Source organism: Mycteria americana, chromosome 1 (assembly GCF_035582795.1).
Source record: "Mycteria americana isolate JAX WOST 10 ecotype Jacksonville Zoo and Gardens chromosome 1, USCA_MyAme_1.0, whole genome shotgun sequence".
Lineage (NCBI taxonomy): Eukaryota > Metazoa > Chordata > Aves > Ciconiiformes > Ciconiidae > Mycteria > Mycteria americana.
Window position 1 is genome coordinate 75,312,213 of NC_134365.1, and position 15,069 is coordinate 75,327,281.

General features: G+C 46.8%; 1 protein-coding gene across 1 annotated transcript in view; it reads left to right on the forward strand.

Moving 5' to 3' along the window:
• The first annotated feature begins 779 nt into the window (after positions 1–779).
• The window catches only part of ST8SIA1 (ST8 alpha-N-acetyl-neuraminide alpha-2,8-sialyltransferase 1), a 144,205-nt gene continuing 129,915 nt past the window's right edge, over positions 780–15,069 (forward strand). Inside the window, exon 1 of the mRNA XM_075506497.1 lies at positions 780–1,290. Coding sequence (XP_075362612.1) covers positions 1,052–1,290 — 239 coding nt within the window. The 5' untranslated portion in view covers positions 780–1,051. The remainder of the gene's footprint in view (positions 1,291–15,069) is intronic.

Consider the following 15,069-nt stretch of genomic DNA (forward strand, 5'->3'; position numbering starts at 1 on the left):
TCATCCCACAAGAGGGTATAATCCCCAGCGTATTTTCTTCAAAGAGCCAACCCAGCCGGTGGGTACACGCTGCCATAGAGCTGCTGCTTTGGTAGCGGTGCTGCTGGCTGGAGCACGCGCCTCTTTTAGGTTTGCCGTACCCCCCAGTTTGCTAAATTCTGCAGAGAATATCTTCATAGGATGCGGGGCGGGCACGGTGGTGCCGGCTCCCAGGCTCCTGATTTGAACCCGGGTCTGACCGCGGAGGACCCGGCAGGCGCGAAGCGCTCCCCCACGCCCCGCAGGGAGTCGCGGAGTGGGGACGGTGCGGGGAGGGAGGGAGGGGGCCGGGGCCGGGGTCGCCGCCGCCTCCGGGCTCGGGGACGATGTCCGCCAGGGAGCGCGGGAGAGCGGCGCGGCCGCCGCCGGGGCTTGCGGCTGGCGGGGGGAAAGCGGGGCGCCGGGAGGGTGGGTGGGTGCCGGCGGCGCTGCCCGCAGGGGCCAGCCCGGGCCGGGACCTCCCTCCCTCCGCCGCGGCTCGGCCGGTGCCCGCGGGTCAAGCGGGAGAGGCGGGGGGCGGCCGGGTCGCGGGGCCGCACCGGCGGAGCCGAGCCCCGCAGCAGCCGGCTGTCCGGCCGCCGTTCCCCTCCCTCCCCCGGCGGCCGGGGGGCGGGCGGCGGGGGCCGGGGCACCCCGCGGCAGGGGCGGGGTGGAAATTTACCGGGGCCGTCCGCAGCGCGGCGGCGAGCGCGGGAGAGCGAGCGAGCGAGCGAGCGAGGGGGCTCGGCGGGAGGCGGAGGGAGGGAGGGCGGGGAGCGGCGGAGCATCGTCTGGCGGGGAAAGCGAGGGACCAAATGACTGTGAGGAAGGGCGGCAGCCGCCACCGCCGAGAGAGGAGCCAGCCGCGGCGCAGCGGCAGCAGCCCCGGCAGGAGACCCGACGCCCGCGGCGGCCGGCTGGGCGGCGATGGCGGCGGGCGGCGGGCGGCGGGCGGGCCGCCGGGCTTAGGGCGCGGGCGGCGGCGGGGCTGAGGCGGGCCCCCCGCCCGCGGGCGCGGCATGGCGCGGGCCTGATGCCGGAGCGCGGCCCGGCGCCGCGGCGGCGCTGCGGGAGGAGGATGGCGGGGCTGGCGTGGAAGTGGCCGCGCACCCGCCTGCCCGTGGGGGCCAGCGCCCTGGGCGTCTTCGTCCTCTGCTGGCTCTACGTCTTCCCCGTCTACCGGCTGCCCGACGAGAAGGAGATCGTGCAGGGGGTGCTGCTGCAGCAGGGCAAGGCGTGGAGGAGGAACCAGACTGCGGTTGCCCTGTTCAGGTAGCGCCGTGCGCGGCCCAAGGGCAGCCGGGGGCGGGCAGCCGGGGACGGGCAGCCGGGGGCGGGCAGCCGGGGACGGGCAGCCGCACGAAGCAGCGGGCAGCCGGGCGGCGGGAGCCCAGCCGGGCGCCCTCCCCGCCCCGCCAAGCCCCAAACTTTATTTTTTCCTACCCGAGCCTTTGTTTCTTCCCAGCGGGCGAGGGGCAGGCAGGGCCCCTCTTGCCCAGCAAAACTTTTTGGGTGGCTCTGCTGCGGGGAGGGGAAGGGGCTCGGCGCGGGGGAATGGAGGCTTATTTCTCCTCGCAGGGAAATAAGCCTGTCTTGGACGCCTTTCCGAGGAGGGCTGAGGTTTCTGAGGCTTGCAGCGTTGCCTGTACAATAGGATGCTTCCCGCTCCCCGGATAACAGCTGCACCGGCAGCCGCTCTGGCTGCTAACAAAGCAAGGGGCTCCACAAGGAGCCTCGCTTGGCTTATTGCTTGTGACTGCCTGCGTGCCGCCAGAGAAAGCTGAGCGTGTGGATCTCCCTGGGATGCGTAAGGGAAGGTTTGCATGGGTGTTCATTCGTGTCAGCATCCTCCCTCCGAGGACCACTTTGGAAGCTCCGGGCTGGTCCTTGACTCGCTGCAGTTTATTATAGAAACCACGTGAAAAGGCACCTTTTTCTCTGCTTGTCCTTTGGCGTGGCTGGGAAATGGTGATAGTCCTTGGAGCTCTTTTCACCTTCCCCAGCTGCACAGGAGAGGAGGAATGTTGCAGTCAGGGTGCCGCGTCTGGCAGCGGTGGAGAACCAGGTCCCTGCAGCGGGGAGGATTTTTTGAATGAACCTGCCTTAAAAGCGTGTGCAGTGGAGATTTGCATCCCCTCGGGAATTTCTCACATGTCTGGGTGAAATACAGACAATTGGAAGAGAGGCCGATTCCCCTCCCTTTCCTGGAGGGAAGCTGGGTTTTCTCCCTATCCTCTAAGTAGCAAATGAAAGATCAGAGCGAGTGGTAATCAAACTGCTGCAAAAGGCCCTCTTTCTTTAGTAAAGGCTAGAACAAATCAGATCCAAATTCCAAGACACTTCTTTTCCGTTTTTTTTTTTTTTTTTTTAAGTGGTTTACAGCTTTATTTGATGTTCTTCAATATTTTTTGAATGCAACTCAACTTGCATTTGTCATGAACTGGAGCCGGCATGTGATCGCTTAATATCTGGTCTGTTGGGATAACAGAAACTTTACAGTTCTTCAAAAGCACGTTCTTCCTTTAGCCCCTGAAGCTTGCAGGAAATATAAGCAATGAGAGGTGATAAGTGCGCCTGTGTTAATATCACCTCATTGGGTAGGCCTGGAAGAAGTCCTCCCTTTAATACAGAGCTAGCAATAAAGTACAGATGCAGGATCCTTTTCCTAAAACACTAACACTAGAAACTAGGTTGATCTTCTCAGATACTAATTCATCTTAATCCTGTTGTGCCACAGATGCCCATTTTTGGGGGCAGATGAATCCAGATTTTTTAAAAATTACCCTGATAGGTGATGCAGGGAAGAGTTTGATGTATTATTTTTCATGTTTGTAAACCAAATGTTGTTTGAAGACTGACAACGCTGCTGCAGCTTCAGTTTAAAAAACTGTTTTTAGACCATTTCCACCACATGCTTTAGTAACAAAAACTCTGTGTGGCTCGTCAACTATTCCACTTGCCCATATGTTTTTGCACTCCCTAAGCATAGTGATTATCTCAGAGATGCTACTGAAGAGTCTCTTGCAATAAAAGGAGCTATTGTTTCTTGTCTGTGTCTCTTGATGAGTTGGTGCAGCGCTAAATAGAATGAGCTTTGAATCAATCTGCTTCAAAAAATAAAGTTTTTAAGAGGAAATGTACACTGGAGATATGCAGTGAGTATACCATAATATTCAAATAATTGTGACGTAGAACTCTTATTTTTGCTGTGTAAATTTGCTTCTCTTAATATTGGTAGGAGGTTATGAAATTGAAGTCCGTGTCAGGTAAGCTGCTGTATATTGTGAGGTGATTAACAGAAACAATGCCCCGCTCTTTGCTGCGGTCCTGCTGTCTGTATCCAAGAGCACTGTGAAAGCTCCAAGTTTCAGTTTCTACTGGAAACTGCCTGTGAATGCGAGTCTCTGTTTTAACTGGGAAGGAGGTATAGAGCTTCACAGAAATCCTGTGTGCGGACTTTGAAGTAATATGGCTTTCCATAATAGCCTAATATTAAATGGGTTTTAATATATTATTAATATACTATTATTTAAGAACGACATTAATTGCCATTCTCCCTAGCCCTCCTGCCACGTTCTGGTTACCAAACAATTTTGCTTCTACTCAGTTTTGAAGAATACATTTGAATTTATCTGTGCTAAAAATCTGTATGAGGAAGTGCAAACTTTCACATTACTGCTTTGTATAATATGGTAGCATTTGTGCTACTGTACAGGTGTTTGAATAGCCAGGTTCTTGCTAGGCAGAGAAAACATCTGATAGTTCTGTGTCTTTCTCCTCCTATAAACTCACTGGACTCCTGTTGTTGAAGTAGATTATTGTCCCCGAGTAATTAACTCGATCAAAACATACTTTTCAAACCTCAGAATTGCTATTTCCCCTTGGCCTTCTGTACCTGGATCAAAGACAACTTCAGTAAGTAATTTAGCAAGATCAATGAAAACATCTGGGGTAATTTAGCAAGGTCACCGAAAACATCTGGGGTAATTTGGGTTGAACCCTGGCAGCCGAGTGCCAGTAACTCCTCAGTCTCCACTGCTCCTGCCTCCTCCTCTCTGTACAGCCAGAAACCTCAGGTAAAGATCTGATCCATGTAAACTCTTGTTTATGCAAGAACCCAGACTGTCCTGCTGCTTGTGGGATGTTTACATGAGGGTTTTGTGTTTGGATATGGATTTGCAGACTAGGTTTTCTGCAATACCTAAATAAATACCTGTGTAAATAGCCATGGATTGCTGCTTTTGAGGCGTGTGTTGCCTTACTGCAGCTGTGAGTAAGGACAGTTTGTGGGAGTAACAAAATGAGCAGGATTAAGCCTTTGACTCCGGTGTGAGTCTGTTTAAAGCGTGCTCTCAGCCTTGACTCTGCATACACGGCTTCCGTGAGTAATCCTGGCGTGATGAGTGCGCCGAGTCCCGCTGCCAGCAGTGCAGTGGGTGTCTGTGCAAGAGCTGCCTGGGTTCTTAGATGGAAGAACAAATCCTGAAAAGCCTGAAGATACAATTGAGGTTATTAAAAGAGCTCTTGGTCCAAATTCTTTCCTTAGTTGAATGTAGCTTCCTTTAAAGTCCTCAAATTCTGGGTGTTCGGAGTTGAGCACAGCCTAGTAGCAAGCTATCGCTGTTAGCATCCTTTAAATTTCAAGACACTAGTGGCTGAGGGTAGTCAAACTCTCTGCTGTGGAAACATCTCCTGTCTGACAAATGCTGAATAGTCTGTCAGTCAGCTGGTAAACTGCTTGATCTTGAGCTACAAAGTGGTCAGAATAGGAATGAGACCGTCATTAGAGTCACTAATGGCTAACGTGTCTAATTTACCTACAATATAATGGCTTGTCATCCTCTGAGGTGGTTAATGTTATTGCGCCCTAATTGTTTTTACAGATTGCTTAGGGTTTTTTTAAGGCCCTAGTGCTGCTTAAATTATTTAGGCAAAAATGTTGTTAATTGCTGTTTGTTATTAGTGAAGTAAGTGACGTACAGTAATACCTTTAGGATGGTTTTATTTAAAAGGATTGCAGTTGATTAAAGGCAGAGCTGGATCTTTTCATCTGCCTTACGAGCTCCATGCAACCACAAATCCCAAGCGCTGTATGTTTATCTGACCCTTCTGCTTCATTTGTTGCCTGGGGTGGACCTCCTCTGAGGAGTGAGTATGCTTGCGGGCGGCAGTGGGCTTTTGACTGTCAGGACTCCCACCGAAAGGGTTTGATGGCGATTAGTGACTTAGGTTAGAGGTTCTTCAGGAAGAGATGGGACAATCTCCTCTGCAAGGCAACTGAAAGGCTACCCTTGAGATTCAGATTGTGTTCTTGCTTCTGCTGCAGCAGTTTTGCGTGATGCTGAAAGGTCACCCAGCGTTTATTCTGGAGGTGGCTTGGTTGAGCTGGTGGCAGATGTCTCCTGTGAACCCACTGTCTGTGACCTGCCTCCAGTCCAAAGCATCTGCTGCAACTTGGCTCTGCTCCCCAGTGCTGTCCCCTCTGTCCCTAGAACCAAACCAGCCATGCTTATCTTGCCAGGTGGCTTCTCCACTCCTTTTTCGTCAGGTTTGGCCTCTTGTCCATTTTCCAGGGACAGAGAGGAGAAGCTACTGGCCTGAAATCACACAACAGGGTCAGTGGCTGAACTGGACAGAATATCCAGATGTGGTGGGCTCTGGTGCTTGCAGTGTGGATGTGGACAGGCTGCGTGAAGCCTCTTCTACTGTTTACTTTCGCGTGCCTTGCAAAAATAATGCTCTGTCGCCGCTACGTGCCGTGCCAGAGGGGGTCTTCCCACTGGAACCTTCTCTGCCAGCTGCTCTCTGCCAGCTGTTAATGTCTGTACCTAGAGTGCAATCACAACAGGCGCCGAAGAGCATCCCCTTGTGCAAATCATCTTTCGTTCTAGATTGTATTAACACAGAACTCAAATTCCAGGTCACTTCCCTGTCTGGGTAAGACAAATGCTATTGCCAAGTCAGTGAGAGTTTCTTTAGTTCAGATGGCTTTTTTTCCTTCTCTTTTGATGTGAGCATGGCAAATTACATGAGTGTTGCGATCCTTACCGGGATATTTCAAGGCAAATCTGAGATAAAACTTCATATTGCTCAGGCTGACTAGCTAAGAGTTTTGCCATGCTTAAACAGCTTTATCAGATACTGAATTATTCCTGCTTCTTTCACTGAGACATGTGAAGAGTGGAGTTAGGATGAGAGCTGGGAGATGCTGGATTAGATTGGTTCTACCTCTGTGGCCCACGAAGCCCTGCCGTGAAACCATCGGATGTGCTGAAATGTTGCACGTTGGCAGTGGCCAAATCCAGCTCATTTTGCTCTCCTGAGTAGGTGTCACTACTGCGTGCCTGTGTTTTTAACTCAGTTGTTAACATTTTGAGTGACTTTTTTCGGTGTATTTGCTGCATTGGTGATAATTGGGTATTTGTAATTTGTAGTTTCTTGGTGTCTCCAGCTGAGTGGGAAGTTGTTTTGGTGAAGAGGTACAATTTGAAGAGCAGGTTAAAGGTGAGAGGAAAGAAATGTTCTTATTCCATTTTATTATTTGGAGGCTGTGATGAAGAAAGCAAGCTGTAGGGAGATCTGGCTCCATATCTTCAAGGTCTTTAGGTGTCTTTGGGTAGCTAAATTAAATGAAGACAATGAGAATTAGTTATCTGAGTTAGCTCAGGCATCTTTGCAGATGAGGGCTGTGGTGGCAAGATAGGAATTGACTTAAATTCCTGAGTTCCAGCTCATGGTATCCTCCTTCCTTGCCCCTAAGTAGCACCTTCTTACATTACTTTGATTCCGCCTGCCTCACGAAACAGACAGTCGAGATCCCTATTTCTAGTATCTGCTCTTGCAAAGTTTTGGATTGCTGCTTTACTTTGAATTTGTAAAAACTCCAGTGCTGCCAGCATTTATGGGAGGGTGTAGCCAACTCCCTGAGGCTCTTTTCCTGTTTGCTGGGAGCATCCGAAGGTCCAGAGCCAGGCACTGGGGAACAGGAGGAACACAGACTTTACTGGCATTTAGGTTACCCGACTAGGGCCCCAAAAGTCTGGTATGCACATACACAGACACTGCTGGATGTATGTATTTTCACATCTGTGCTTTCCCTTTTTCTGCCTTATAGTGGATGGAATGGGCACTGAATCATCCATACAATATAGTAACCGGTGATTTATTCCTCTACTTGTAATTTTCATCTTCAGAGCAGCCAAGAGTGTTGCTCCCATTTGATGTGTGTTCAGTGACATATATAAAAAGACCTATTTTTGAGGCTAGTTCCTACTAGGTAAATGCATGGAAAATGAATTGTCTTTCCCCCTTTAGAATTTATCCTCCCACAGTGAGGATGAACTTCACTGAACTGAGGAGGCTGATTAGACTGTAGTCTTCCGTTGTTCCAGTTTTCTAAGCACCAAAAAATACTTGATTTTAAATCTTTGTATATATATTAATCTTTTTCTATATGCTGCATGTGGTCCCCAAAATGCAAGAAAATCGCTCCTAATGTTAAATCATTTTAACATAGCTGCATGCAGTTAAATTCATACTGAAGCACGTTAATCCATGTTATGTAGTATTTGCAAACCTCAGTGGAGATCCAGGTTTTGTCGTGTCACTATTTTTACATATAGAAGACCAGAGACAATTCTTTTCCCAGGTCTTGGAATCTAAACTGATCAGATAAACAGAGGGTGGGGTGGGACGTGGCACTGATAAGTCGCTTAACCCTAACAAAGTCTTTGTCTGTAAAGGAATTATTACGGAAGCTCTGAGCTTCATGAAGAAGCTGTGCCTGTTCCCTTGACCTTAGCAGTGTTTGAAATTTTTAACAAGGTGAATTACACTGTGGAGAACAACATCCTGGCGTTAAACAGGATTCTGGAGGTCACTTTCCCACTGCTCTGTTCAGGCAAAAGGTGAAGGCTGTGAAATTAGATTGTTATAAACTATTTTCTGGCCAGCAGATTGGTGGGGTTTTTTGTTGTTGTATTAGATCAACAGATTGAATTATTTTGACTTCTGTGCCATCTGCCTGGAAAATGCCCTCCTGAATTTCTTGGTTTAGAGATTCTTTTTTCAAGTGGAGATGTGGCTACAATGAGGCATTTAAAGCTGCTGGAAACAGCTGAATAGAAATGGTTAACCTTTTTGTCTTCCATGTTTGCTGTGAGCATCATTTAATTTCCTGAAAAACCATTTTGTTTATCTGGTTTTTTTTTTCCCCTCCACCTCTTCTTCAGTCTATTCCCATTCTTAAGCTGCTGTATGTCCTCCTCAGCTTTCAGGGGACCCCCAGACTCTTTGGATGGCTCCTTTTATGATTATCCAATCAGCATCCATAGCAGTGACGTAAAGAACTTGTGTGAAATTATTTACTCCTTTATCTCCCTCCCCTACTGAGTTGCCAGTCACCTTCTTCAGAGTCCTGCAGCTCCCACTGATGCTCGAAGCATCTGTCGTTTTCCATCCTTGCCATGCCAATTGTTGGATATCAGGCTTTCCAGGTAAACTGCAGACTTTGCCTTAATGTACGAGCAAGATAAAGTCTCTGCTTATCAGGTCTCCTCTGCTCCGAGGATGCACAGCCAGCTTTAATTTAAAAGCTGCTATATAGCTCACCTATATTTTAAGGAGTGCTAAGACAACAGATCAGCTATTTTGCTTGCTTTCCTGTGGGAAAACTTGCTCTGCCTATTTCTGGAATGCCTGGAGTGGCCATCACTGTAATAGAGGAGTAATGGCTTTGTATTTCCTGTCAAAGATGAAAGACAAACAAACAAAACATTTCCCCCCCCCCCCCCCCCGCCTTGTGAAGAGATTTTAATGTTTTCCTATGTACTCTGTCTTGGCCAAATATCAGCTCTGGTAATGCTATTTCATCTGCCGCAATGTTTGAAGTGTCTGTTGTATACGATGTTCCACGCACGCTGGTGGTCCCGCAGTACGGTATGTCCCAGCACAGGGCGATGAAGTACCTGCCGCTATAGGTAGTACTCAGAAGTGCCACAAGAGTTGAGAACCAGCCCAAAAAGCACTCAAATATGCAATGAGGGAGTGATGCTTAATCCAAGGCTCACTGATGCCTGCCTCTCTCAGTGAAAGTCGATCAGACTTGGGCTTAATGGCAAATGGGATGAAGACTCTCAAGTTACTCAGCTATGTTTGAATCTTTTTACTTTTGACTGTCAGGGGAGACTTGATTCTGGTTTCCCCAGGTACTTTTATACAGCAAAGGAAATAGAGTTATAAAGGAAGTTAAGGAAATGGTGTCCCCACGACGTGGTTATCTCTTGTAACTGAACTTCAGGTCTAGGTCACCACTGAAGTCAGTAGGGAGTCCTGTGAATAATTACCAGTCTGTACAGAAATTATCATTTATACAGCGCCATAAGCTTGCAGAGAGACATTCTGTGCTCTGAAGGATTTTCAGTGCAAGAATGTGTGTAGTGAGATTTATCCCAGCTATGGAGATTAGGAATTTTGATTAATGGAGTGGGTTTTCCCTCTGTTAGTACAATTTTTAATGCAAAGAAATACCTGGGCTATTTGCTAGTGACAGGCCACCTGAATGTTCACTGGAAGAATGATCCAAATACTTGTGCTGAGGGTTTGGTGGGTACTGGTCCTTCTGCTATTGGTACCTCCAGGTACCAGTTTATTACTTGTAAGGTGCTTAATGCTTTTGTGTAAATTTTTGTCTTCTTTCTGTGGCTTCCACTGAAGCATTAATCTATTTAAAAGGGAATAGAATAGGTCTTTATTTCATATATAGTATTCACTTGAGAAATGAATCCCTGTTCCTGGATAGTAACTTACAGTTTTACTTCATTTTCCCTAATGAGTTGCAATCTTAGCAATGCTTGCACGGTCTTCTTTTTTCTAAATGTCAATAAACTTTTAATTACCAATGGGTAAATATTTTCATTACATTTCACGCTCTTACATTTGTCACAGTCCTCACCAGTATTTAAATGATGGTACGTTACCATTTGTAATAGGTTATGTGCTCCGTCTGGCTCAGTATTTAAAAGCATGCATGTGGAATCAGACACGTGCCTTTGTGGGGAAAAACACAGGAAAGGGTTAACCAGAGCCTAAGGTTAATAAAGAAGCCAAAGAATGAATCTTCAGCTACTGATGAATTTCAGATTCTCTACTTTTGACCACACTATTTATTCTTTGGGCTAAGTGACTGCTTGCTTTAACCATTGTCCTTCTCCTTTAGCTGTTCTTCTTTGTTCCCTGTTCTTTCCATTTATCTTATCTTCTATCAAAGTCCCATCTGGGGAGAAAAAACATTGTCGTCATAGGGCTTGTGTGCTGTTTGCTGCCATCGCCCTGCTCAGCTGCCTGGTACGTGCATTTTCCTCCCCCCGCCCCAGATCTGTCTTGAGTGTTGGGTCTCTGTCATCTCTCATGTGCTGAGCAACGCTGCCAGTCAGCAGCGCACGCCTCAGCTTCACGCCATCACATTGCATTCGCTGGCAGCCCCCAAGCAGTGGTGTTCCCTAACGCCTCATGTGGGGCCTCACGTGGCATTGTGCTTTGGGCCCTACAGCACTGCCCTGTGTCTTAGACCCACTCACCCCACAGCACAGGGGTCTTGCGGTCCCCTACACACTGGCCACGTGGCAGCACATCCATGTCATCCTCAGGTGCTCCTCGGGACTTCTGCTGCAGTCGTAGGAGTTGGAGGGTGAAATGGTATTTGGCGAGTAGCAACCTGGGGCACAGTGAGAGCTGCTTGTGTGGAGTGGGACGAAATTAGGAGCTGAAGAAAGGCAAGGAGGAAAAGAAGAGAAAGGAGGTATAAGGCTAGTTGGGGAGTTGAGCATGAGTATTTGCTGCTCTTTCTTCTTGAAGCGTCTTTTCAATTGGTCTTCATGTTCTCTCATGGTGAACCTGGCCCATGGGAGTCATCGACTTAGTGTGTTCAGTCTCCAGGTCATGTGAAAGCTTGATGGCAGCGAGAAAGCTGGGAGCCCCAAGAAAGCTGGGAGCTTCAAGATCTGTGGGCTCTGTCACTAGACTGCAGCAGTGAGTGCTGCAGTAGACATCCCTAAGTAGTTGGAAGTGTAATGTTTAGGTTGTAATCTTTAGATTACCCTTGCTTGTTTATGGGTGATTTTACTGTCCGTCCACTCAGGCAACATTAGGTTCTTATTTGTCTGAGCAAGGTTCAGACTCTTTGCAGTCTCCTGCATCGTGCCATTTACTACTTAATGGCAATGTAAAAGGCATGAGAATAAATCCATATAGGGTATGGCCATAATACGGGATAGAAAGGAAATGCAATATTCATGAGGCAATAGCGGAGGAGTGCTGTTGGATCAGATGAGAATGGGAATGATGGGGAGAAGTCTCTTACTACAGCTTGCTTGAAGATAGATTGTAGGAGTGCTTGCACGACCGCGTGCAGGGCTCCTTGCCTTTCCTGGCCTCCCTCAGATTGCTGCTCTAGAAGGGCAAATAGTGACAGAGCAACTTGCGCAATTGTTAACCCTGAAAACAAGTGAACAGGGAGCAGACACAAAGGGCTGTGAAGCGGGGAAAGTGTTGGCTTGTTTCTTCCCACAGCCTTTAAGCACAGGAATGGGTAAGAGCAATGCAGTGAGGTGGTGCAGTTCAGAAGCACGGAGGATGCTTCTGCGTTATATTATGTAGGATTCTTTGCGATGCATGCTACTGCCTGACATGGGTTAAAACTTTCCAAATTTTTTTCCAAATGTTTGCTGCAAGTTGGGGAGTCCAAGTTAGTATGTGTATGTGTGTTTGATGGGTATGATGAGGATAGCCGTTTCTGGAGTATGTGAGTGAACTATCAAGATGCCTGGAGTTCATGCTAATGCTTGAATAAGCCTGCGTGGGCAAATACAGAGCTAAAGAGCTTGCATCAGTGGAAAGCTATATGTTTCTGTGTGATTCAGACGTTTCTGCAGAGCAACAAGATTTCCAGAAAAGTCAGAACAAAGAAAGTTTTAAAAGGGAGGTGGACAAATACAGAGAATCTTCAATGAAAGTAAGTCGTGTCTTGGGCAAGATAAAGAGGGGAAAAATGCTTTTCTAGCAAGGAGAGGAAAAAACCTCTGCGGAAGGATCTGTGAGGTGCACAGAAAGATCATGGGCCATGCTGGAGTAGTTGGTTGCAACACAGGTTGAGTGAAACGTACCTTTGAAAGAAATATGTGCTGGATTTAATTTTTATTTGCTTTTTACTAGACCTCTGTAATTTTTATGGTATTAATTAAGAAATACTGATGGGATGAGAAACTTGAGTCTGTCTGCATATGTCTGTCCTGCACTTCTGAAGTGTTATCTGTAAACCAGATAGCCACCTGTAAGTTCTCAGAAAGTTTATACTTCAGCCACAACTATTCCTTGGTTCTGTGGAGAGGAGTTTAAGATTCATCACCGTGAGGGTCTTAATTCAGGAGTATTAGGAGACCTTTTGCCAAGGGCCATGACCTTTTCAGGCTCTGGAGCTCTGAGGCTCAGCAGTCCAGGGGATGTCCACCTGCGAAATTTCACCTGGCTTGGTGATGGTTGCTCCTGTCCCAGAGCAAAGCAGGAACAGACGCTGAGCTATGTATGCTTGCGGTTAGGGGCAGTTAATATGGCTTGGGGAACGCTACGAAGTCTGCTATTGCCCACCCTTGTAATAATTGCGCCAGCTCCTGCAATCAAGTGAATGTGTGATAGTCTTGATTTCATGGAATAAAAATGAAGAAGAAATTTTTTAGTCCACATAGCTAAAGTGAAGGGCTTGAAAACATGAATGGCGGCTTGTGCCCCAAAAGGCAAATAAAAATCCATCGTGGGTTGTTGTTTTTCAGATGCCTAATTTCTGTGCCTTAATCATAATTTTGGGGGCCTGACTCATGATTTTTAAGTGCTAGGGATTGCTGTAGTGAGAATTACGTATCAGCCTATAATTAGATGCATTTTTTAAACTAAGAAAGCTGCAACAGTGAAGGGAATAGGAGAAACAAAACCAATCTGGGCATTCCTTTATAGGTCATATTATTAATTGAACATTTTTGTCTTGGCACCCAGCGAGCATCTAACACAAACACACTTGCTGAGCCTTATGGACAAATGCTGAACATCTCCAGGGTTTAGTATGACCAGCTGGATGAAGCAGTAAAAATGCACATGAGCTATTTATTCTTTCTATCCCACTCCAGTCATTGCCTTTAAATGTTTAAGCATATCCAGAAGGGAACGGCAGAGTGTGGAACTTGAGCTAGCTGATCCAAAAATGGTAACAACAACAAAAAAGTAAACCTATCATTAGAGAAATCATGTGTTTTGGTAGTTCTGTTTAGACAACAGAACAAGTGAAAACACTTATCTAGTGTAGTTCAGTAAATGCTAATGGGTCCAGCATGTGATAACATGTTTATTTTTGCCTTGGGTCTTTGATGAGTGAACATAGTGCTTTCTCTCATGTTGTTTTAAAAAATCTGTTTTGTGCTTCACTTGTCAAACAGGCCATTGCTAGTGAAAGTCTTGTACTAAGAGGGTTGAGTTTGTTGTTCTTCCCCGCCTAATCTGTGGAAAAATGTATTGGCTGGCCTGAGTAGTTATACTGTCAGTTGGTTTTAGAAGTTTAGTACAAATTCTGCTTTCTCTTCTGCTGCAGAACAGCAGATCTACATCATGGAGAAAAGCAAAGTTACCTCTGCTGGCATGGGGGGATATGGGCTGGTGGGGTTTCCAGTGGGGTGCGGGCTCTCTTCTCTGTAGCACAACCAGGAGCATGTGTGTAGTGTGCTTTCACTGGAAATCATGGGTCAGCCTAGATGAATATGAGCCTGCTCAGGACTGTAAAGCTTATTAAGGTCTTTCCCAAATTTGACTTAATCATTTGGTTTCAGCTGGTGTCTTGTGTGGCTGTGCAGTCTGTCCTGTGAGACTCTTACTCCTTTCCATTTAAGATCGATAACTTATTTTGCCTTAGAGAAATTAAAAAGAAATCCTGAAAGTCCTGAGAAGTAAGTGGTTTCCACTCATGAAATTTCCCAGTCTACAGGTATTTCTTAAACAGTTTGGTAACTGCTAAGAACAGATTAGCTTTCAACAAGTTTAACAAATAAATATCTAGGCTTTGTCATTTCATTATCACCTTTTTTGGGTCTAAAGTAAATGGGTTGAATGTATCAGGGAGGAAAATCTCCCCAAACACACTGGCTCTGGACTAGGCACTGAGCCCATGAACGTGATTTAAAAGTATGTTTAAACCAACTTTCAGGCAATATTCCTATCTTAATATGCCTAGTTGAAGGACTAAGTAGGTTGAATGATTTATTTAATGAATTTTTACTTTTATCCTCATACTGAGCAGATTTCTTGCATTAATTGCTTGAAGGTTTGTTTAGGATTTTTGCTTGCTCTTTTTAGCAGCATCTTTTAAATACTGATACTGTAAAAGACCATAAAACTTAAGAAAGTTGATTCACAATGAAAAGTACTTTGGGTACTCTGGGCTTGTCCTTCCCCTGAGGAAGCTGGCATGCCTCCTCTCAAAAGAGTACTGACTAATATTTCTTTCTTTGTTTATCAAAGTTTGTATGGCATTGAGTGTCTTGATAGCAGACCTGCACTGGTCCACTCATCCATTTACTTTAAACTGAAGCAGTTCGTGAAGACTCTACTCAAAGTTATTCTCTACAGCCAGCATTGCTGTAATGTCCTCTCTGCTTAGCAGAGCCTTCTCTGACCGCCGGTGTCTGTTGCTGTTTTAGCAGCTCTTTGCCGGAGGGATCCAGCTGTCTTATGCCATAAGATTGCTGTCTTATCCCATCATACCTGGACCGCCCCAGTATGAGAAAGGGAAATAAATGCTACAAGTGTGCTGGTGGGGCGGTACCCGTAGGGTTTCTTACTTCCTTTCCCACATCAGGTCCTCGCATGCCTCCCTGCCTGGAGGCCAGGTGGCAGCTGTGGATGCTGTCCCTTGAGAGCTTACTCACAGGTGACATTGCAGGCACGCCAGCTCAAGAATAACTTGTGCCCCGGTGTTTTTGAAGCAGATTGCCTTAATGCTTTGGATCAACTCCA